We start from the raw sequence: 25,588 nt of genomic DNA on the forward strand, positions 1-25,588 counted from the left end.
GGTTGTGTGTTGTGCATGAGAGAGGAGAGGATCTGCATTTTGCACAGTTATTCAGTGCACTGTGTTATTACTATAGGAAGTCATGTTTTCTCTCTTTTAATGCAGGCCTTTCCGTAAACTACAGCCTTTCACTAAACTACAAGGCCATAGTTTTAGTCCATTAGCCACATTTTCACAGCCTTGGGCTCTACGGTTTCAAAAAAAAAAGCACACGACTTTCATCCTGACGATCAGTTTGAAACCATCAGCAGCGTCTGAGGAGGTCCACACTCCCATTACGTGAGAGCATGTGTCACACACTCCCTGGCAAACCCTGCAATCAGCCTTTCCCCATTTACCACCATTAGCGTGTTGTGATAGCTGCAGTCTGGGGCTTTTCCTCAAGCTCCGACAAGCCCTGCCGCAAACGGAGCGCATCCAAAGCCATCGCCAAATCCCTGCTAAATTCCTCTAATAGAGTGCAGGGCCTTTTGGGCCTCAGCCTGCTCTCGCTTTAAACTCCATAATTACATTATCTCTCCTTACCACTCGCCTACGGGGCCTGAAAGAAAGACAACTAAGTAAAACAGTCTCACAGAGCGCTGCCACCGCCGTCAGAAAGACTGTGGCTCTGTAATGCTGAGGATAGCTGTGATTATCACAGAAAATATGCAGAAACTAATGGGCTGCTGAGAGACTCTTATGAGAGTGGATCATGCGTGTAGCTGTATAGGACATACGGTTCGGCAAGAGATTGTGGTACAAATATTGACATATTTGATGGTTTTGCTTCATATATTTATTATTTTATATCATAAAACCTTTTAAACCATTAAACCAGCCACATATTTGCTAGGTTTAGACTTTAGACCCGTTTATTTAAAGAGCCCATACCCTGAGGTCCACTTATTCCATACAGAAATGTGACATATTGCTGCTATCCAAAATAGCAACTTTACAGGAGAAGGAAAAAACGTGTTAAATTTGAATGGAAGTCAATGCAAAAATATTTTATTCTAGGACATTTTGGAGCATTTCTATTGGTCCTTTCATCACGAAATATGGGCACAATGTAAAGAACAATGACCAGATTTACATTATGTCAAAAAGTGAAAAATGACCAAAACAACACACTATTTGAAATGCGCCATTTTTAAATATGGGCCATACACTACAAGGACAAAAATATTGGGACACCCGGTCATTCATTGTTTCTTCTAAATTCAAGGGGATTAAAAAGTGTTGATCTTGCTTTTGTTGGAATAACCATCTCTACTGTCCAGGAAAGAAGGCTTTCTCCTTGATTTTGGAAGAGCATTGCTGTGAGGATTTGATTGAATTGATTCAGCAACAAAAGCATTAATGAAGTCACAACATATGATGATCACCGCCCCATCTCATCCCCAACTCCCCAACTCATCCCAAAAATATTGTCTGGAGCACCAACCATCATTTCAGAGAACACAGTTAGTTCTGCTCCACAGCTCAATGTTGGGGGAGGCTTTACACCCCTCTAGTCCTGGCTAATGGCAATAGGCATGGTGCCAAACAAACTGCGTGTATGTGTGCATTTGCACATCTGTGTAAGTTGCAATGGTTGCAACTTAAAGTAGCTGAATGCATTCCCTAGAAGGGGTGTCCACAAACATTTGGACATGTAGTGTGCGTGCACCCAGTATGTATATTTGGACATAAATGTTGGAATCTATGCCAAATGATTTATGGCTAGTGTGGTTGTAATATATCCAAAAACAGGATTGTGTAAATGAGCTCTGCTCTGATTGGTTGCATTGCACTGTGCTGCATTCAAAAACCAGTCCAGGCTGAAACACTCCTTATAGCTTCAGCCTGAATGGGTGGAGCCACACAGCTTAAAGCTGGATAGGTGGGTGCGTGGGTTTTCCATAGTTTTACAACATGGTGAGGACGTTTTGTCCCAAAAATGTACAAAAACAAACACACTTACACACTTACACACACACACACACACACACACACACCTGACATACCATTCGGTCATCCATAGAGAAATACACGGCTGTATTAAAAGGCTGCTGTGGGTCAGTGACTGTGAGCGATGCAGGGATTACTTCCTGGAGAAACCCAATCTCTCCCCCCCCACACACACACACACACACTCAGAGCACACACAGTCTGCCAGGTGCAGCCAAGCAAGACCAACAGGAACCTGCGTTAAGCATCCTAAGTGGGCAATTACAAGTATTTTCCATTCAGTAGGATTAAAGACGGCAACAAACAGAAAGTGGAACTGCCTGGACCAAGCGTTCACACACCGGCACCACGTCTGCTGCTGCAGCTCGCACACACTCACATTCACCAGCCCAGCACAGCTCCAGCCACACACTGCTCGGCTTTCAGAAGCAGGGCTCGATTTTAAGGGGGTGGGGAGCAAGGGCAAGCCAAACATTGCCATCACCATAAAACTGTGCCATCTACTTTTATTCCCATTGGATTCGTTCCACTATATGAGATCAGTTAAGATGTACATGAACTGTCCAAATGTTTGTGGACGCCCCGCCTAAGGAATTCTGCATTCTGCTACTTTAGGTTGCACCCATTGCTGACACACACACACAGCTTGTCTAGTCCCTGTAGAGAAGCATTGCCAGTAGAATAGAACTCTCTGGAGCAGATACACATGTACCTGTTGGCACCATGTTGCCTAATCACAGACGTAGGCAAGAAGGGTATAAAGCCCCCCCACCCAGAACTGTGGACGAACTGTGTTCTCCGTAATGGTGGTGGTGCTCCATCCAGTTATTCTGGGATGAGTTGGGGATGAGGTGAGGTGGTGCGGTGATCCTCCAACATCCTGACCTCACTAATGCTCTTGTTACTGAATGCAATCAAATCCTTATTGCAATGCTCTTCCAAAAATAAAGAAAGCCTTCTACCCTGGACAGTGGAGATTGTTACTCCAACAAAAGCAGGATACATTCTTTTTTATAGCCTTAATGTCAGGAGAAACACTGAGTAAGTAGATGTCCCAATACTTTTGTCCTTATAGTGTCTAAAGGATAAAGTTGTGATGCGTATCGTCCATCCAGTCGTTTCTTCTCAGTCATCTTTTGAAAGACTTAATGATTCTTAGAGGTATGGAGGTCGACTGTTCCCGGGGGGGGGGCTCATCTTCGAGCTGTTGGAGCCACCGGACTGGCTGGCTGTACCAACCGGGCTGTACCATTAATATTCTACCTTCAAAAACATTCAGGTTCAATTAAAATTGACACTGCATTTCTTCACAAACTCTCCCATAAGATCCTACAGACAGCTTAAATCATGGAAAACAAGGAACATTAAATGTTTACTGTACTTTAATAGGATATGATAATGGAGGATATGATAATGGAGGATATGATAATGGAGGATATGATATTGGAGGATATTATAATGAGGATATAATATTGGATGCTATGGGCCCAAATTGGGTTGTTTAACAGAAGCAGTAGTTTAGCATGAAGCCGTGACAACTCTGAGCTACTGGAGAGTTTAAAGGGATCTGTGTCTGATGAAAGATGTTCTCTCTGTGTCCTGAAGGGGGCGGTGTTGTCCTTCTAAAAGAAGTGAAGTACACTCAGCAGTGTGAACATCTGTGACTCAGTACTGTTTATACAGGGAGGAATAAATCACACACACAAAAATATTCACACACACACACACACACACACACACACTGTATTACACACATTATACATTACAGAAGAACGCTGTATGACAGATGAGGTCCCGCTGAGACGCCAAAACAATTCATTACAGTTCTGAAAACACTGAATCACCACAAACCAACAACAAACACCTGTCATCTGCGTCCTTCCTTCAAACCCCAACTTCACAACATTAGAAAAAGACGGGGAAAAAAGAAAGAGAAAGAAACACAACAAAAAAAAAGAAAAACTGAAAGACAAAAAAGAGAGAATACAAAAAAACACAGTGAGAACAGTGAGAAAAAAACGACTGAAGAGAAAGAAAAATAATAAAACAGAAAGAAAGATTAAATAAATAAAAATAGAGAAATAAAGAAAAACTAAAACACAGAGAGAAAGAAAGAAGGGATGAGAGACAGAGAGAGACAAAGAGAGAGACACAGAGAGAAACAGGGAGAAACAGAGAGAAATAGGGAGAGACAGCGAGACACAGAGAGAGACAGAGAGAAACAGAGAGAGACACAGAGAGAGACACAGAGAGAGACAGAGAAACAGAGAGAGACAGAGAAACAGAGAGAAACAGAGAGAGACAGAGAGAAACAGAGAAACAGAGAGAGACAGAGAGAAACAGAGAAACAGAGAGAAACAGAGAAACAGAGAGAAACAGAGAGAAACAGAGAAACAGAGAGAAACAGAGAAACAGAGAGAAACAGAGAAACAGAGAGAAACAGAGAAACAGAGAGAAACAGAGAGAGACAGAGAGAAACAGAGAAACAGAGAGAAACAGAGAAACAGAGAGAAACAGAGAGAAACAGAGAGAAACAGAGAAACAGAGAGAAACAGAGAAACAGAGAGAAACAGAGAGAAACAGAGAGAGGCACAGAGAGAGACAGAGAGAAACAGAGAGAGGCACAGAGAGAGACAGAGAGAAACAGAGAAACAGAGAGAGACAGAGAGAAACAGAGAAACAGAGAGAGACAGAGAGAAACAGAGAAACAGAGAAACAGAGAAACAGAGAGAGACACAGAGAGAAACAGAGAGAGACAGAGAGAGACAGAGAGAAACAGAGAGAGACAGAGAGAAACAGAGAAACAGAGAGAAACAGAGAGAAACAGAGAAACAGAGAGAGACACAGAGAGAGACAGAGAGAAACAGAGAGAAACAGAGAGAGACACAGAGAGAAACAGAGAGAAACAGAGAGAGACACAGAGGGAAACAGAGAGAAACAGAGAGAGACAGAGAGAAACAGAGAGAAACAGAGAGAGACACAGAGAGAGACAGAGAGAAACAGAGAGAAACAGAGAGAGACAGCGAGAAACAGAGAGAGACACAGAGAGAGACAGAGAGAAACAGAGAGAGACAGAGAGAAACAGAGAGAGACACAGAGAGAGACAGAGAGAAACAGAGAGAGACAGAGAGAAACAGAGAAACAGAGAGAAACAGAGAGAGACACAGAGAGAAACAGAGAGAAACAGAGAGAGACAGAGAGAAACAGAGAAACAGAGAGAGACACAGAGAGAGACAGATAGAAACAGAGAGAGGCACAGAGAGAGACAGAGAGAAACAGAGAAACAGAGAGAGACAGAGAGAAACAGAGAAACAGAGAGAGACAGAGAGAAACAGAGAAACAGAGAAACAGAGAAACAGAGAGAGACACAGAGAGAAACAGAGAGAGACAGAGAGAGACAGAGAGAAACAGAGAGAGACAGAGAGAAACAGAGAAACAGAGAGAAACAGAGAGAAACAGAGAAACAGAGAGAGACACAGAGAGAGACAGAGAGAAACAGAGAGAAACAGAGAGAGACACAGAGAGAAACAGAGAGAAACAGAGAGAGACACAGAGGGAAACAGAGAGAAACAGAGAGAGACAGAGAGAAACAGAGAGAGACAGAGAGAAACAGAGAAACAGAGAGAAACAGAGAGAAACAGAGAAACAGAGAGAGACACAGAGAGAGACAGAGAGAAACAGAGAGAAACAGAGAGAGACACAGAGAGAAACAGAGAGAAACAGAGAGAGACACAGAGGGAAACAGAGAGAAACAGAGAGAGACAGAGAGAAACAGAGAGAAACAGAGAGAGACACAGAGAGAGACAGAGAGAAACAGAGAGAAACAGAGAGAGACAGCGAGAAACAGAGAGAGACACAGAGAGAGACAGAGAGAAACAGAGAGAGACAGAGAGAAACAGAGAGAGACACAGAGAGAGACAGAGAGAAACAGAGAGAGACAGACAGAAACAGAGAAACAGAGAGAAACAGAGAGAGACACAGAGAGAAACAGAGAGAAACAGAGAGAGACAGAGAGAAACAGAGAAACAGAGAGAGACACAGAGAGAGACAGATAGAAACAGAGAAACAGAGAGAGACAGATAGAAACAGAGAGAGACACAGAGAGAGACAGAGAGAAACAGAGAGAGACACAGAGAGAGACAGAGAGAAACAGAGAGAGACAGAGAGAAACAGAGAGAGACAGCGAGACAGAGAGAAACAGAGAGAGACAGAGAGAAACAGAGAGAAACAGAGAGAGACAGACACAGAGAGAGACAGAGAGACACAGAGAGAGACAGAGAGACACCGAGAGAAACAGAGAGAGACACAGAGAAACAGAGAGACACAGAGAGAAATAGGGAGAGACAGCGAGACACAGAGAGAAACAGAGAGAGACACAGAGAAACAGAGAGACATAGAGAGAAATAGGGAGAGACAGCGAGACACAGAGAGAAACAGGGTGATACAGAGAGAAAAGGAGAGAGACAGAGAGAGACAGAGAAAGACAGGGAGAAACAAGGAGATACAGAGAGACAGGGAGAGACAGGGAGAGACAGGGAGAAACAAGGAGATACAGAGAGACAGGGAGAGACAGGGAGAGACAGGGAGAAACAAGGAGATACAGAGAGACAGGGAGAGACAGGGAGAGACAGGGATAAACAAGGAGATACAGAGAGACAGGGAGAGACAGGAAGAGACAGGGAGAAACAAGGAGATACAGAGAGACAGGGAGAGACAGGGAGAGACAAGGAGATACAGAGAGACAGGGAGAGACAGGGACAGACAGGGAGAGACAAGGAGATACAGAGAGACAGGGAGAGACAGGGAGAGACAAGGAGATACAGAGAGACAGGGAGAAACAAGGAGATACAGAGAGACAGGGAGAGACAGGGAGAGACAGGGAGAAACAAGGAGATACAGAGAGACAGGGAGAGACAGGGAGAAACAAGGAGATACAGAGAGACAGGGAGAGACAGGGAGAGACAGGGAGAAACAAGGAGATACAGAGAGACAGGGAGAGACAGGGAGAGACAAGGAGATACAGAGAGAAACAGAGAGAGACAGGGAGAGACAGGGAGAAACAGAGAGAAAGGGACAGAGAAAAGGAGAGAAAAGGAGAGAAATAAACAAAGAATAAAAAGGCAGAGAAAGAAAGAATAAATCAGAAAGAGAAGAAAGAAACTAAGACATAAACAAACAAAGAAAGGAAGGAAGACATCCTTGCTGCTCTTCCAGCAGACTGATCTGGATGCAGTGAGGCCTGCAGTCGTAACGTAATCTCCTGAATATGCTGCTGCAACGGTGACCTCATGGCCGTCAGCTGATGGAAATGTGATTGGGAAGAACCACCACCACCACACACCCACCCACACACACACACACACACACACACACACACACACACACACACACACACACACAGTACATGAAAAAAATGCTGCTGTTAATTTGTATTCCTCAAGTATACATAACAGTATACCAACATAAAAATAAATAAATAAGTAAATAAATGAATACATTAATTAATAGTCTGTCCTGAGAGTGGAGCTCAACACTTTATCAGCAATGGGTCCACCTTAACGTCTGGATATTTTTGGACACGTACTCTTTTTCCCTTTAATTAAACAGATGCTGATTTACTTAAATGTGATATTTTATAATTTGCTGTTTTATTTAGGTTGAGTTCCTCTGTGACAAACCACCACAGCAGCCCTGCTCTGCTCTTAAAATGCAGGCGCTGAGCCATCTGCAGTCTGGGCACAGTAAATCATAAATCATTCTGTCGTCAATTATTTATTTTGATCTTAAAGAGAAATACAGAAAGGCTGGCCTTAGCCTGCGTGGATGGCCTACGAACAACAAGCAATCACTTCACTGGACAGAAACAGCATAATCACAGTCACCTACCTGATGTAGAGAATTTAATAGAATATTTTTAGTATTTAAATATAATATTTTACAGCGTAACATTACAATACATTACAATATTTAATAGAAAACTAGACTTTTCTCAGCTAAAATAATAAAAATAAAAGAAATGTTGGACCCCATCCACTACAGTTCCACTACAGTCTTTAATTGGGCACACTGACAAAAATAATAAATAGAGGATGTGTACAAAATTAAAAAGTTTGGGGTAAATAAACAACTTTTATTGATAAACGAAGAAAAAAATAAGCTCTTTAGAAGTTTTGCAATATTAGAAATCACGAAAGTGCGAAACCTGCTTCCCTCTCAACTAATAAGACTCTCACTCAAGCGCTTTTCATCACTTCCTAGGTGTTGCTGAAACCATAGGCCACGTCCCAAACGGCTCCATGAACCCTACCTAGGGAACTACATTGACGGTGAAGTGACGTCTTCCGCTTCCGCGAAGTGCACTGCGTCTCCGGCGGGGAGGTATTTGGGACGCGGCCCCGGAGGGTTTATGTAGTGGGTTTGTTGCAAACGTTGGTCGTTTCAACACCATTCAATGGTCCGCAGCGCAGAGAAGGGAAGGGAGCCTCGTTGTCTGTCTGTGGATGCTGCGAGGGGCTTCTTGTGTCTGAGCGCCCCCCGATGAAGGGATGTAAGGAGAGACGTTTATGTGTTTTGGCGGAGAGGCGAGCTGGCTAACTTAGCTAGCTAGCATTAGCCAGTTAGCTAGCGTTAGCTGGCTGCTAACAGCGTAAGGATGCTACGGTGGATCCGGCAACAGCTGGTGAGTTTGACCGAAAGCTGGATTTGGGGCTTTTTGAGAGAATCCGGGAAAAGAGAAAGAGAGAGAAAACCAAACGTTTAACCAACGTTGCCAACAGTTTTAGCTGACAGCTATCTAGATAGCTAGCTAGCTAACTAACTAACGTTTATCACCATAGCAACGGTAGTAATAGTAACAGTAATGAAGTATTAATACTTTGTTTATGTGGGACTTTGGTGCTTCTTTTTAGATACATATTAGATAGATATTAGTTATAAAATTATAACCAGCCAAGACTAAAACACCACTAACACCCAGCTAGGGTCAGCAACAGCGCCGGAAACATCTACATTATGATAGATATACATAATGTGCTTTTAACGAATTAGATAGTGTTATTTTATTGTTTATTAACTGAAACTGTGGCTAAAATTAACGTTGTTTGGACGTTACGTTGCAAACCTGCCAACTTGGCTAAGCTAGTGGAGTTAGCGCTAGCTAGTTAGCTAGCATTAGCTAGCTGAAGAAGTTAGCTAGCTAGTTAGCTGACTATGCGAAGTTGGGACTTCATAAAACAGACAGGTCATAAATAGAGCTAGAGCTAGAGTTTTAGAGAGAGATTCCCCACGTTTTTCACATAAATGTCAACTAGCTAGCTGAACAAGACGAGTGCATAAAGGCGAATATCTAAAATATCAGATTATTTCTCAAATTAAGACGCATAAATGAAAAGGAAAGGGGTTTTGACTTGGTTAAAGAGCCTACAGGAAGCCTTAGCCTCATTATCTGTCAGTATTTACCTTTTAAAATGAAAATAAACCATGATAAACTGCATTTTTATATTTTTCTATGTTAATATAGCTAGGTTAGCTGCAGTACCTATAATCCAGGCTGGTTTATAGGTTGCTGTCCTCCTCTCTCAGTATTCAGACAGACAACACTGTTTTCAATGGAGCTCCTGAGAATGAATATTTAGAGGCATAAACTTTCCCCTCAATCTAGCAATCAGTTCCTGGAACAGTTTAATAAATCGAGGAAGTGTTTTTAAGTCTAAAATATCAGATTATATCTCAAATTAAGACGCATAAATAAAAAGGAAAGGGGTTTTGACTTGGTTAAAGAGCCTACAGGAAGCCTTAGCCTCATTATCTGTCAGTATTTACCTTTTAACATTATGATAAACTGCATTTTTATATTTTTCTATATTAATATAGCTAGGTTAGCTGCAGTACCTATAATCCAGGCTGGTTTATAGGTTGCTGTCCTCCTCTCTCAGTATTCAGTCTCTGTCTCTCACACTGTTTTCAATGGAGCTCCTGAAAATGAATATTTAGAGGCATAAACTTTCCCCTCAATCTAGCAATCAGTTCCTGGAACAGTTTAATAAATCGAGGAGTGATTTATTAAATCAGGAAGTGTTTTAAAGTCTAAAATATCAGATTATTTCTCAAATTAAGACGCATAAATAAAAAGGAAAGGGGTTTTGACTTGGTTAAAGAGCCAACAGGAAGCCTTAGCCTCATTATCTGTCAGTATTTACCTTTTAAAATGAAAATAAACCATGATAAACTGCATTTTTATATTTGTATATGTTAATATAGCTAGGTTAGCTGCAGTACCTATAATCCAGGCTGGTTTATAGGTTGCTGTCCTCCTCTCTCAGTATTCAGACAGACAACACTGTTTTCAATGGAGCTCCTGAAAATGAATATTTAGAGGCATAAACTTTCCCCTCAATCTAGCAATCAGTTCCTGGAACAGTTTAATAAATCGAGGAGTTATTTATTAAATCAGGAAGTGTTTTTAAGTCTCTAATTTGATTTGATTGTCTAGGTAGTTGTCTGAGGGGCTCTATTGTATTCTGTATAGACTGACTGACTGACCGACCATCATTTGCTTCCCACAGCTGCTCCTGTTGTTATTATTATTATTATTATTATTAAATAAGTGAACAAATCCTAATCTGCTCTTGACACTAGCCGTCACAGTAGTCCGCTCAAGTGCGAGCATGCGTTTCAGGTGAGCTAGGTAGCTCGATTAATCCACTCAGGTGAGCATTTAAGAGACCTTTCAGATCAGTTCAGTATCTTTAATAACGTGTATTTGTGTGCAGAAGCTACAGGAAGCTGCGTCCTCCGGTTTTGCCTCTAGTATTTGTCTTTTTGGCATGGAGCTAAGCTGTCATTTGATGATGGGTTATGAGGACAGGTTTGGTGTTTTTGTATGAGCAAGGTAAGAGAGAGGTGCATCATACGAAGGTTAAAAGGCACTTCCTCCCTTCACACAATACTGCTGCTCGTCAGTGTAACTGATGGGTATCTACACTCCACTACTTCTTTTTAGGTCCTATAACAGTCCTCTCCTTCCTCCTTTTTTTGTAGCGTCACTGTGCTGTAGTTCAGTTAGGTGTGGGTGTTTATCTGTGTTCCCTGAGTGTGTGAGGGGTGCGTAATTAAAATAATTAATAACGTATTCTTGTTGTTGTTAATAATCGTAGAGTCTGGCCAGCTGCTGTTGTGTTTGTGAAAGCTGAAGATCCCACACTTCACAATGTAACTCCATGTTAGTCTTGCCAGTTTGCAGCTCTGAGGCGTGGCAGGTAGGCGGAGGCCGTGACTGCGAATGATGCAAGGATCCAAACCTGACCTCTGTTTACTTATTCTCTTACTCTACGGGCCTTATCTTACACCCTGCACGAGGGCGCGGCGCATCACGATGCTCTTTTCTGTCCTTCACCCCTTCAGCAGTCTGTTTTCACGCCTTCCGCCTGCATCGTTTAAGTAGCAGCGGTGATTGCTGCTAGAATATGTCTGGTGGTCTCGATCCGGTGGTCTCGAAATAAGGTGTGTTCAGGTAAATTTCTGGCGTGTTTCTATCACAGAAAACACTGGTGCTCCACTGACTGAAAACAGCCTAGGCAGGCGTTAACAGTCAGACGTTCGTTGCTATCTTGGCAGTGAATTGTCAACACAGGCGCGGGCAGCCTAACACGTGTACACCCCTGCTTTGCGCCATTAAAACAGCAATCTGCCAAATTCAGACTTCACCTTGCTATTAAAGGAAACAACGAGTGACATGCTGATTGGTTTATTGCATGTTTATTGCACACCCATGATTAATAAGAGAGAGTACATGCCTTTTGTGCGCTTCGAGCCGAGCAAGGCTTTCTTTTCTCGTCATTACGATAGCTAATACACGCTGACGCGCCTTAAGTCAAGCTGCACGGCCCGCGATTGGTGGCTTGCCAAAAGATCGCTAAATGTGCTTTATGCTAATTTCCTTTTATATAGAAATATAGAATTCGAAGCTCCTTGTCTGGGCAGTAAGTGTTTATTAGTACAGTAAAATATGAATATTACAATCAATACTAATAACATTCTTGCATAAAGTGGTGGTTTTACATCACTTTGCTCTTTAAACCATCTCCAAAGCTCTCTTCACGGGAGTCTAGTATTATTTCGAGTTCTCATCCGACTCCTGGTTTGGTAAATCAGGGCTTAATGATGTTAAATCAGGTGAGCTGCTGAAATGTAACACTCCTGGGGCGTCCAGGAGAAATCCGGACTCACGCATTGTTTATCTGCATCTGTTCAAATGGGATCTGGGGATTATACAGTAAAATGCTCTTATTGCTGAGAATAATGGTTTAAAATAATATAATTAGGTGCCTAAAATGTCTGCACAGGACTGTGTATATGTGTACGCTGTATGGACAAAAGTATTGGGACACCTGCTTATTCATTGTTTCTTCTGAAGTCAAGGGTATAAGTTTCTCACTTTTGTTGGAATAAGATTTTGTAGCATTGCTGCAAGGGTTTGATTGCATGTTGGATGATCACCACTCAACCTCATCCCCCAAAAGTATTAGATGGAGCACCAACCATCATTATTCTAGAGAACACAGCTCCACTACTCCACGGCTCAATGCTGGGGGGCTTTATACCCCTCTAGCCCACACCTGGCATTAGTCATGGTGCTTCATGATGTTTATCTGCTCCAAAGAGTCCTATTCTATTGGCAGTACTTTTCTACAGGGACTAGACAAGCTGTGTCAATGTCAGCCATGGGTGCAGCTTAAAGTAGCTGAACGCATTCACTAGAAGTCCATGAACATATCGTGTGTGTATTAATGTATATGTGCTTATGTAGAGCCTGTTTCGCTCAGTTCTCGTCTCTCACACTGCTGCATTTAGTACTGAATGAGTATTGGGGCTGATTCTGAAGGTAAACATGCCGGCAGCAGGCACTGCCAATGCCGTTACTGGAAGAGCTGTGGTGCAGCTGGCTGTGTGTGCGCTGATGTCGCTTGCCACTACTTTAAGGGCTTTTTGCACAGCGAGTGACGAATCGTTTCCTGCATGAAAGGTCAGAACTTACAACAACTGTTCGTGCACCATTGGAGGAAATGGACTCGAATGAATGTGTGTTGGGTGGTAACCACAGTGACCGTGCAGCGCAAGCTAGCCAGCATCCGTTTAGCATAGACTTCAAGCACAGAAACAGATAAATTGCAAAACAATTAAATATACAAAAGTGCGCCTCCGCCTCCACCTCAGGCTGCCCACCCACCTACCTCTTATTAAAATTACATGTAGAAGACAAGCAGTTGCTGCTTGCTGTGTGAAAAGATTTTTGATTGGTTTTTGAAGCAAATAAATGATGATGAAATTGGTGATGGTTTAAGGTCAGTGTGTATTAGCAACATTAGCCTAGCCATTGTAAACTGAAGAAGCCAGCCACGTTTTTGGCCGATCTAGTGTCCATTCTGCGGTCATCTGTCTACCATCATAATGTAAAGGCAGCATGAGAGTCGAGCACACTGGGATGTCGGTCAAGCATGCTTGTTGGCATTTTAGGCTACACCCAGACTGTTCTGAGGTGAGGTTCCAGGTGAGGACTGTCAAACAGGAATGTCCATCAGCATCCCCCAGAGCCTAATCCTCAAAATACTGCTCCGTAGACTCTGGTGGCTTATTACACTTGATGCCCATGCCTTCACAGATGCTGTAGCTGCATCTGATGATGTTTCTGCAGGACGTAGGCTACCACAGGTCAGCTTCAGGTGTTCTCTACAATTCTGACTTGCAGAGCTGCCTGCATGCCTCTGTGAGCAATATTAATGTGTCATGTGACCTGTGTGAGTGTGTGTGCAGTAGCTTCACAGTGATGCCCAATATGCCACGTGCAAGCTCCATGTGCCAGTCAGTAGAACGCTGCAGAGTCTTGAAGCAACGCTATTTGAAGCATGCTGGCTTTGCTGGAAGCCACTATTGTGACGTTTCCTGCGTGAGGATGATGAGTAACCCTCGTTTGAAGGGCCAGTATCAGGGACAACCAGGTTCATGTTGGAATACAAGTTCGGCTCAGTCCCAAAAACAGCCCTTTCTGTTTTTGCAGTGTCACAAATCAACACATTTACATGTATCCACACCTTCAACCTACAGCAGTGTAGCCCCGCCCATTCACCGTGAAGTTATGAGCCTTGTGAATTTCCCCACTGCGGGACTAATAAAGGACTATCTTATCTTATCTTGCAGCTCGGACAGCTTTTAACCTTTTAGACTTTGTTGGAATATTTAATCCCTCACTTTGTCACACTCATAGCTGCGTTACGGTCATTATTAACAGCAGTTTTATAGACCCCAGAATAGAACCTTGTGGGACCTCCACATAATTCACAGTAGTTTTTTGCATTAGGGTTAGAAACAGACGAACAAACCTAGGGGGTAAAGTGTTAATTGAGTCACAGCCTTTCAGAACAGGGCTAATTTACAATATCATGAATGGAATGGTCATGTTTGTAAAATCAACCTACACAAATATTCTTAATGGACCCAAAATGCTTGAAAAAGGGGGAAAAAATAGGCCATTTAAGATGTGTACCAGCTGTCCTGATGGGAAGAACTTGGGTTTTTCCATGGAACGAGATTCCTTGCTGTTGCGTAATCTATTTTCCCAGCACAGCAGACGAGAATCTGGCTATCTGAACCGTACCCTTACGTCTCTAATCACATCCCATTAGAACTGAGTCACTCTGTTGCAGGATTGCTCTGGGGCTATACAGCAGCTTTAGGGTCAACGTTAGGGTTATTCTCTCATTGTCTCTTTTATTCACCCCCTTGCTGAATCAGTGCTTTGCCTAATTCAGTTAGTTTTCCCCCCTCTCTCCTTGTTCTGCAGAGGCGTTCAGCAGTTTCGTGCAGAGATATGACCTGATCTGATCCGCCCTCTGTTTATTTGGGTGGTGATGCCAACTTCCCTGTTGCAGGAGGTCATCAGCTGGGATGCAGGCTGTGTTGTGGTTTGCAGGAGGGGTGGGATGGGATGCATAACGGTATAAAAATGAGACATTTTTACGTTACACGTCGTACGTCATCACAGTGAGCAGGGGTGGTGGGTAGGTTAGCTCTTGGGCTAACCGGGGGCTTGCGAGCAGGGGTGGTGGGTAGGTTAGCTCTTGGGCTAACCGGGGGCTTGCGAGCAGGGGTGGTGGGTAGGTTAGCTCTTGGGCTAACCGGGGGCTTGCGAGCAGGGGTGGCGGGTAGGTTAGCTCTTGGGATAACCGGGGGCTTGCGAGCAGGGGTGGCGGGTAGGTTAGCTCTTGGGATAACCGGGGGCTTGCGAGCAGGGGGGTGGGTAGGTTAGCTCTTGGGATAACCGGGGGCTTGCGAGCAGGGGGGGTGGGTAGGTTAGCTCTTGGGATAACCGGGGGCTTGCGAGCAGGGGGGGTGGGTAGGTTAGCTCTTGGGATAACCGGGGGCTTGCGAGCAGGGGGGGTGGGTAGGTTGGCTCAACATTTCGATATGCCCTGTTGTCAGGATGTCTTACACTCTGGAACAACCGAGGTGTTGTACCCTCCTTGCATTACCTCCAATTAAATTGGGAAATGGGGAAAATTGGTTGGACCTTTCTGATGGTAGATGGTATACTTTGACATACACAGTCGTAGGACCTACCTGGAGGTCCTGTGATGACCTCTTTGACCTTTGTTGGTGACTTCTTTACTCATCTTGTGGTCTGCTCGGAGACTGAACTTGCTAGGATGGCCTGACTTGGCCCTTTTGGCAGTTGTAAATGATTTATCGGATGGAGGAACGGCTGATTTCTAAATGTTCTGAGATCTTTTTAAACCCCTTGGACTCCTCTGCTTCTACAACCTTCTTTCTGAAGGCCGCAGAGATCTCTTTGGATCTGGCCATGGTGGCACCACCTAATTCAACATTCAAGAGCAAACCGAATTAAATGTCTGAGGATTAATATACTGGATAAAATCCTCCAAAATAATCTGCACCAGTATTTGTAATAAACCTGGGGGTCTCCTAAGTCCTGTGTGTTCAGGAGCTGCCCATTGGCTTATGTGAGTGTCTCAAGATGAGCAGTTGTCTGATGTTCTTTCTGTTTCTGTTCAGGAGAAAGTGCTGGAATGTTTTCTGTGGAAATCAGCTGTAAGCTCCAAGCACGGCAGATAAAGGCCAGTCTGGAGCGTTTCCTTAGGAGCAGTAAAACAAGGTTGGAGGCTGAAGCCGTGAGCATGTGTAGTAATGTAGCGTAATGTAATGCAGTCGTTCCCTTTGTTTCTCTGAATGGAAAGTTTTGCGCTGATTGCGATTATTCATGTTCCTCGGTGGCTCCCGCCCGCAGCCCATGGAACTCAGCCAAGCTGTTAGCCAGCGAGACCTCATGAATATTTTCATGAGTTGAACTGCAAGTAGAGGCACTCGCCTGTGATTAAGCGGGAAGTTTTGTAGAAAGAAGGCGCTTTACTGAGTTGCGTTTTCACGTTTCATGTGTTGAAGCCACTTTTGGAGCCTTTCTTTCTAACAGCTGCGCTGTGCCCAGACATTTAACAGTCATTAATGAGCTGTTAAGGCGTTATCACTTATTTACACCACAGTAGAAGTGGAACACGAAGTTCATGAGACGATTAGACATGTGCTTTCTGACTAGTTTTGGCATTTGGTAAAGGGTACCATGTTAAGGCTGACGTGAAGACATGGCTATTTCTGCTGTCTAATCTGCTCTTCTACGTCTTGTTCAGTGATGGTTGATTCATTACAATTGATTAATGTTATTAAACAATAATAATAACTTGCTGATCTGGAGCAGGGCTTATGCCTGATTAAGAGCCAAGTTGGTCTGGGCCTAATATTAAGAATTGAAGCTGAATTTTAACTAAGACTGGCCACAGACTGTTTATTTTTGGTCAGAAATGCCTGTTTCTTCCATGTATTTGAGAGCTTTCCTGTGTCTTACTAAAGTTTTCTGTTCCACCTTAAAATGGACATGAAATAACGTAATTTACAAGACTGATTTCTACTCTTTAAAAAATGTAATAGGCGTCAATATGGTGGCGAATGAGTGCAGAAGCGTCTCAGATGTTCTCAAAATAAATTTCCCCACATTTATTTAATTCTGTAAAACTTGTAAATACGAAGGTGTTGCATGTCCACTTTAAATGCTGTCTACTTACTTATGTCTTGCTGCAGGTTAATCGGGCCAATTGTGAGACTGATTTTGATCCCTTTGACAATTGCAAAAGGTCTCCAGATTTCAGGATTATCTTAAAAATGATCTGCGGGCTGGTGCGTCGGAGCCGGGTATGCTGCGCTATACAGTTTGCTATATAGTTAGATCTGGGAAATTGTGAACACTGCTGTAGTGTGTGAGGAATTACCACCTGCACCCGCGATGTAGCAGTCTGTGAGAAACTCCTGCAAGATTATGGGGATCTACGCCATCAGACGGGGTTCTTGTTTGTGTACGTAATCTGAAAGTGTGTTTCATTCTGGCATAAGAACTAAAAAACTCTCTAACTGCTGCTCTGTGAGCCATTTGTTGTTGCTGCTTCACAATTACAACAAGGCCCTAAGCTAACTGTTATAAAAAATATCCGTATCCCTGAACTTTCCATTCCACCTTAAGTAATGCAGCAGTTATGCCTTGCATTTGAAACGTACACACTGTAACTGCCGCACTATTTAAGGTGGAATGGGGAGTTGGCATTAGAACCAACTTTAGCTTTGGCTGCTAAATAGTAACTTCACTGCTCATATCAGTTCAAATAGAGCTCTGTTCTGTTTTACTCACTGAAATAAGGTCCCAGATGAACTGTCTGGGGTAGTTTTCCAAAAAATGAGAAGTTCGTCTGCAGCAGCTGAGGGTCATGTTTATTAATAGTGCCTAGAGGACGCCAGGTTGCATACTGCTACAGCTAACCTAAGGATCGGAAGCTCGTCGGAACCTTAAAAAGCCGAAGCCCGATCCATTAAAAATGCCCAGATCGGCTCCATTAATCCCGGGACACTGGATCAGATTCGGACATCCCTAGTTTACTGTGTTCCTTCACGCGCTGAAAAGAAAGCCTGCCGAGGTAATTCATTGCAGTGATGCTCACAGGCTTCCCTCATACTGAAATGAAATCCGTATAACGAGATGTGAGACGAGAAAGAGGAGACGTGAGTGTATACCGGTCGCCTGCAGTTGTTGCTGTTGTTACAGTGTGATCAAATCACAGAAAACAACAGCAGCCTTGGTTCCTGTGGCTTCTCCAAAATTCAGAGTTATGTAAGGCTTTTAAACCTCCAGTCATATTGGTTCCGAGTTCTTTGCACGTAAGTAATGCTTTAATGGACGCTCGCTGTCCTGAGTAATTTCAAGCATTAGTGTAACTCTTTTACTTCTACTGCAGTGGATCAGCGAGGAAAGCAACCTCGGCTCTGCTTTAGTCATTCACTTTTAGCTCTTAATTCTTCAATCCTTTTCAGCTCCTGGACTGCATTTTACCCATTTTCTCCCCAATTTGGATCGCCAGTTACCCAACCCATACATATTCTGCCCCGTTACATGCAATGGGAATGTGAAGGCCGACACACTCCTCCTCCGGTGCTCTGTTTCCGAACTTCAGTGCCGACCAGCGTTGCCCTGGAGTGATGTGAAGAGAACGTGCCATCTACTGACCTTGGAGAGAGCAGGGCCAATTGGGCTCTCTTGGTGCCCCGGCTGCCGTTGGCTAGCAGCATGACCAGGATATGAACTGGCGATCCTCTTGTCATAGTCTTGTCATTGTCACTTGTCCTCTTGTCCTCGTGCCATCTACTGACCTTGGAGAGAGCAGGGCCAATTGGGCTCTCTTGGTGCCCCGGCTGCTGTTGGCTAGCAGCATGACCATAGATATGAACTGGCGATCCTCTCATTTTGTTCGGCTGGACCACTCTGGGCCAGCTCCTAGGCTGGTTTACCGTAGCTCACACCTCTCACCAAGTAGGATCCAAAAGAAGCAGAAGAGAGTCTAGCACACTTCAGTCCCTATGCTGAGAGATGGATGTTGGATGTTCCACTGTGGTTCTCTAGAACATTTGCTTTAGGCGTGTAATCTGTATTATGTCCAAATATTTGTGGACACCCCTTCTAATAAATGCATTCAGCTGCTTTAATTGACCAGTTGCTGACACTGATGTGATGCACACACGGCTGGTTTAGTCCCTGTTGAGAAAAAAAAAAGTACTGCCAATAGAATAGGACTCTCTGGAGCAGATAAACATGAGCCTATTGCCCACCGTGCTGCATGCTATGGAGCAGTGGAAGAACTGTGCTCTCTGGAATGATGGTTGGTGCTCCATCCGGTACTTTTGGGATAAGATGGAGATGAGGTGGGATGGGTATCTCTGGCGCAGACTTGACGACAAGTCCTATTTTATTGGCAATACTTTTCTACAAGCACTAGACAAGCTGTGTATGTGTGTTCAGTGTATTTGCACATCCGTTTCAGCAATGGATGCAACTGAAAATAGCTGAATGGGGTGTCCACAAACATTTGGACATGTAGTGTACTTGCATACGTAATTTCTTTCTAGTTGCCAGGATTCTGGCTTTGGGACTGATCAGCATGTTTATGGAAATTGACCGTTTAAACCACACGAGCGTCAGACCTACTGTCTACCTTCCCTCAGCAGAGAATGTCTAACACTGCACCCTTTGTGATGACCTCACGGTGGTTAAAAATAACCATGTGTTGTCACTTTACTGCTGAAGCTCGTTCAGCTCCCGCGTTCAGCCCACAGGCGCAGGCCTTCTCACCTGACAGGTTTTCTGCTGTAGACACTTCTAAGGAGGTTGTTACCTGAGCACTGCACCTGTCCAGGTAAAGAGGTGAGGCTGAGGTGTAGTCTGTAGAGGCTTTTCCAAGTGGCCGGTACCTGCCCAGGAGTGTCCCCTACCTCGTTAGCCTCAGGGCAGCTTGCTGGAAACTGCCAGACTGTCAAAAGGAGCATGTGCTTGGGTTCGGAGATCATATGTAAATTGATGGACCGTCGTGTGCAAAAGTTTGTGCACCCCTGACCATATGACTGAACGGATCTGTAAATATGACTAATATTTCTGCACATTTTACGCACAAGGTTTGTTTGTTTATTTCTGGAATTTGATATTTTTTAAAAACTTAAACATAATAATGCATGTTATGGTAATAATACAGTACATTTGAAATTCCTCTTTATGCATATCCCCGCTTGGACAGCTGGAGTCAGAATGTAGGGTCAGCCATGCCATAAATGACCTTAAGGACCTTACTCCACAACCCTGTTGTCAGTAACCAAGTGCTCTTAACTGTGAAGTTCACCATGTCTGGTTTGCAGCTTCTGTCTTTCTAAAGTAATTGAACTAATCTGCTCGAGCTGGTCCACTCTTGCACACACTCCAGTCTGTCACAAGTTAGGAATTTCCCCACAGATGTAGAGGCTCAGCGAATGTTTCGTAAAGGATCTGCTCCTCCCTGGCTTTGGATGCTGTTAAACAGTGGCTGCCACAGTTGGGCCTTAATTCACTGTCTTTAAGGGGCATGCAGGACTCATTTGCTTGCATTAGTGCTCTTTATTTATTCAGTGACTAAGCTGTTTAGCTGGCGAATCGCTGGAGATTAGGCCAATACAATAGAGACGAGCAGCTGCAGAAGCTGCTACATTACTGTGCCTCGGCCTATGAAGAAATGCCTTGTTCTCCAGTCCGAGGTCATTTAGATAATATTGAGCCTTCTGTGCTTTGCGTTATTGTCCAACAGCTTCGTTATTGAAGAGACATAAGTGTAGGGGGGGGGGCTTCTTCTCTTAATTTGAGATTTAATTTGCCCATTTTTCTCATTATTATATTGATTTATAGCAGCGTATATTTCATTATCTTATTGATGTTTCACTTCAGTGCCCTTTTGTTTTTTAAATTGCTTGTTTTTCCCAGGCTTTTAAGGCAGAAATCAATTTTACAGACCAGAGGCTGACCTCCAGGAGGACTTCTACAAAAAGCCACCGCTGATACTGACCTGCAGTGGCTTTCGGGGCCATTACAGCAAGAAGCAATGCAATCAGACTTATCCTGCCCTTGCAAAAGCCTTACACTGTTATTAGCAGCACTGAAGCACATGCCTGTCGTTCAGGGTGGGGCAGGGAAGCCTTGTTATAAGCGTTTGAGATTCTGACATTCTTGGATTTCTTTACAATTGTCTTAAAAACCCAAATCTACCAGTGAAACTACCACCACCATGTGTTTTCTGAGTTGTGTATGTAATGTCGATGGTGAAATGGTAACAAATTTGAAAGGTTATGTGCTCTTTAGGGACTATTTTGCCTCAAAACACCCTCCGTGTACTCCTCCGCCGTGATTAGATTAAAACAAATGCGTGTTCGAACCAAAATCTTCTCAAAACTGTGGTGCACATTTCAGTACATTTCTACATATTTGGTGTAGAATACTTTGTGAAGGAGCTTTTAGAAGCCAACAGTGTTTGACTGCTTAACTTAACCTTCTGAATTAGGTGACCTGTCTACCACCATGGTCACCAGCGTTAACATTACATATAAGACTCAGAAGACACAAGTGCCCGGTCGGAGATATTAGATGCACTTTAGGGACTGCTGTCCTCAAAACACCCCTCTGCCATGATTAAATAAAAAAATATATATATATATATTTTGACTCATTTTGACTTCAAATCCTCTCAGAACTGTAGAAAAACTGTCTCAGGAAGCATGTTCATAACCATTTGGTGTTAAATATTCATATATGCTCATCAGTGTTTGACCGCTCTCCTACTGACCCTACCACCACCAGGTGTCTTCTGAGTTTTAGATGCAAGGTTGATGATGGTGAAATAGTGACCGATCTGAGAAAGTAGGTGTTCTTTGGGGACCACTTGTCTCAGAATGCCCCTCCACCATACGTTGATTAAACACGAATATATTTTTGACCTAAAATCTTCTTAAAACTGGTAAAAAAAAACGTATCTACATTTACATTTAAGGCATTTAGCAGACGCTCTTATCCAGAGCGACTTACAAAAGTGCTTTGCTATTTACCCAAGAAAACCTCAGCTAGTTAGAATAGACTAATAGTTCAAAGATCCTCTAAGTTTAGACTCTACTAAACACTAGTCAATAATGTGACCACTCTGCTATTCACCCAAGTACTCTCAGAAGAGGAGGGTCTTCAGTCTGGGTTTGAAGACAGCAAGCGTTGGACTCTACTGTTCGGACACCCAGGGGAAGCTCGTTCCACCACTTCGGTGCAGGACAGAAAAAAGCCTGGACGCTCGTCTTCTGTGGATTTTAAGGGGGATGGCGGGTCGAGCCGAGTCGTACATGAAGCTCGAAGGGCTCTTGGTGCGGATCGGCTTTTGACCATTGCCATCCAGTTCCTAGGGGCTGGTCCGCTCTTGGCTTTGTAGGCCAGCGTCAAGGTTTTGAATCTGATGAGGGCAGCAGCTACAGGATGCCAGTGAAGAGAATGCACCAGTGGCGTGACATGGCTGACGACGACCCATGCCGCTGTGTTCCGGATAAGCTGCAGGGGCCTGGTGTCTAAGGCAGCATATTCAGAATTATATGGTGTTCAAAACTTTCTGCGAGGGAGCTTTTAGAGGTGAACCTTCACCTTCCCAAACCAGTTTCTTACCCTCCGATTCGATCAAAGTGCCTCAGTGCTAAGTGTCCTTGGTACTGATCCAATCTGATCTTCAGCCTTGCAGCCAAATGCATCTCATTCGTGTTCAAGCCAGCACCCTAAAAGTACAGGTGTTTGAGGCATGGAAGAACATTTGTTTCTGTGAAGAACCAGGTTTGTTTTAGAGATTCTTTAAACTGGTAAAGTAAAAAGGCCTCTGCACATGGCTGACACACATGCTTCTATGGTATCCCTTTAAAGAACCATTTGTAGCTCCTATAGTTGATAAAGGTGCACCACCATTACTGACCCGCGTCCTCAGGGAGAGATTGTAAGTAATGATGTTGTAAAAGCTCTGTTTCACTGATGTGTAACGTGCCCTTTCCTTACAGATGAAGGATGTGTTTGTGTTTCTCTGAAGCGAAGGCTGGACTAGCGGCCGCCTTTTTGTTCCTCTGTCTGCCGCTGTACCGCAACCTTTTCAGGGCGATGATGCAATTTCCTAAGTGGAGCTCAGAGCAGATGTATGAATTACAGGGCCGTTATTTTTCTTGCAGCCAGACACAAAGGCATAGAAGGTAGAAGCCGGCTCTGCGAACAGAATAAAGTGAAGTGAGATGTTGCCTGTGCTGTTAGAGAGTGCATGGGGTACCATTTACACATGTTTGTGTGTTTTCAGGGCAAACCCTAATAGGCCGGTCAGGAGGCTGGTGAAGGCGTGTGTTGTTGGTGGAGTCAGATGTTGTGGTTTCCTGATGCTCTGATTTCCATGCAGGAACAGCAGCAGCAGCTTTAGCTCAGTTCACTATAACACATGTTTACACTGACTACACCAATCAGCCATAACATTAGTACCATTAGTGATGGGTAAAGGGAAAATCCCCTGTTAGGGGATAGGATATATTAGGTTGCAAGTGAACAGTCAGTTCATCACCAAGGTGATGTTTGTGTTAATAGCAGGAAAATGTACAAACGTATAACTCATGGCTAGACGACTGGATAAGAACATCTCTAAAATGTCAGGCAGGTCTCGGCAGGTTGGGTTTTCCCGCTATGAAAGGGCAAGCGGTGGATGGAGTCCATGGAGGCTCCACCTTCCGACTTGCAGGCCGTGGTAAAGGATCTGCTGCTATTGTTGGTCTTGGTGCCAGATACCGCAGGACTTCTTCAGAGGTCTTGTGGAGTCCATGCCTTAAATGGTCAGATCTGTTGTGATGGCTCAGTATGGAGGACCCACTCAGGATTAGGCAAGTGGTATTAATGTTATGGCTCATCGGAGTATAGCAACTGTTAAAGCGGAGTGGAGGTGGTTGTCTACACTCAGCCTACAAATACTATATTTGGCCTCCGGATGTGAAGAAATTAAACAAAACGTTTTAGTTTTCGCTTGACCTCATTAATTCTGCTGATTTTTAACTAACAGGTAGAAAAATCCAGATTTTATTGTTGTTAAAAACATGAAAATTGCATGCAAATAAAATGCAAATTGATCTAAATACTAGGATCGGATATCGGTCCCGATACTAACAAAATTAGCCGGCTTGGGTATCGGATAATTAGACTATTTCAAAGGACCGATCCATTCACGGCCCCCGATTCATAACCCAGGGTCAGAGTATCCTACAGCCATCATACACAGATCATAGCAAACAGCAAAACTTTCCCATCTAACCAGCATGGTGCCCTCGACCGGTCATTAACCATCAGTGAGTAATCCTGCTTGTCTTCCATATAAGTAGAATCGAGAAGCTGCTGGTATCGGATCAGAATCTAAGGCCGATACACAAAGTTCATGTATGGGTATCCGTATCGGAACAGAAAAGGTTGGATCGGTGCTTCCATAGTAAATATGCCTGTTCCTTTAACAGTGGGCTCATAAATCTATGAGCTCTTCTCTGGTTGACTGGTTTTCAGCGAGACCCCACAGCCACGTCGCTCCTTCTCCACTGGTCAGCTGTTCTAATGAGGTGGAAGGAGGGAATCCTAGCTAGCGGGTGGAAACTGGCAGGGATAAAATTTAGGTATGGAAACCAGTTGTATACCAAAGAGAAAAGCTCCAGTGTTCCAGTATCCCAGCGGGATGTCCTTCACGGTTGCTGAGCAAAAAGCAAAGTAGCAACATCCTGAGATTCTGTGGAAATCACTCACGGCCTCGTTACTATCGATCAGCCTCTAATTTGCTTAGCATCCTCTGTGTGTTTAATCACGCTAGAGGACGCCCAGTCATTACAGGAGGATCCTAATTGCGCTTTAATCCCGTTACTCCGCAGTTAGCCGGGCTGATGCCCGGAGCATACTTATGTAACGTCACAGGTGCAGCATGAGGTCATGAGCGTGAGGTAAAATGTGCGTCTGTGTGGAATATAATCTGTTCCGGGAATTTGATTTCCTCCAGCTCGACATCAGGACTGACGTCCTGCGCCCTGCCCTGAGGGAGTGTAAATAAGAGCGTGGGGGAAAGGCTGTAGTGGAATTCAATAGTAAGTGATTTAGGGGTGCGGCGCTGTGGGGCGAGAGACGCCTGTAATGAATTGTTTTGCTCCTCTTTGTCTGAATTAATAATTGTCACTGGTGACTTCTGAGGTTGATGGTAGTCTCGAGACCTTTTCTCTGGGGAAGAGCCATACAGGGTTCCCACAGTAGCAGAATTCCGGCTTTGTCACCTGTACCAGTTATGGATACTTTTTAAAGAGATTTTCACAATGCATCACGTTTCTCACTGTATTTTTGGTGCTTGAGTTGTGTGTTGACAGACTGGGAATAGGTTTAGAGCTTAACTGTAAACTTGTGAAGTGTGTGTATTTGTGTGTATGTCCCCAAGTGTAAATAAGAACATTTCAATAATCAAACAAACTGAAATGTCTTTTTACTTGCTTTTCAGGCACAATTTCTGTTTATCATCATTAATATAATTATGCAAATACAAATATAACACAATGTTCCATAATCTCTGAACAGCCCACATTTTATATTATTCTCATAATATTTCCTTAATTTCTAACCCACAAATCAATTCAACAGCACATTCTGACCACTGACTTTGTGTCTACATGCAAAATTCTATATAGCATT

At 43.7% G+C, this 25,588-nt stretch overlaps 1 protein-coding gene across 9 annotated transcripts in view; it reads left to right on the forward strand.

Moving 5' to 3' along the window:
- Positions 1-8,317: 8,317 nt before the first annotated feature.
- The window catches only part of atp11b (ATPase phospholipid transporting 11B), a 69,826-nt gene continuing 52,555 nt past the window's right edge, over positions 8,318-25,588 (forward strand). For all 9 annotated transcript variants that reach the window (XM_072661178.1, XM_072661180.1, XM_072661177.1 and 6 more), the window contains exon 1: positions 8,318-8,611. In XM_072661178.1, the coding sequence (XP_072517279.1) occupies positions 8,585-8,611 (27 nt within the window). In that variant the 5' untranslated portion in view covers positions 8,318-8,584. The remainder of the gene's footprint in view (positions 8,612-25,588) is intronic.

Source organism: Salminus brasiliensis, chromosome 17 (genome assembly GCF_030463535.1).
Source record: "Salminus brasiliensis chromosome 17, fSalBra1.hap2, whole genome shotgun sequence".
Taxonomy (NCBI): Eukaryota; Metazoa; Chordata; class Actinopteri; order Characiformes; family Bryconidae; genus Salminus; species Salminus brasiliensis.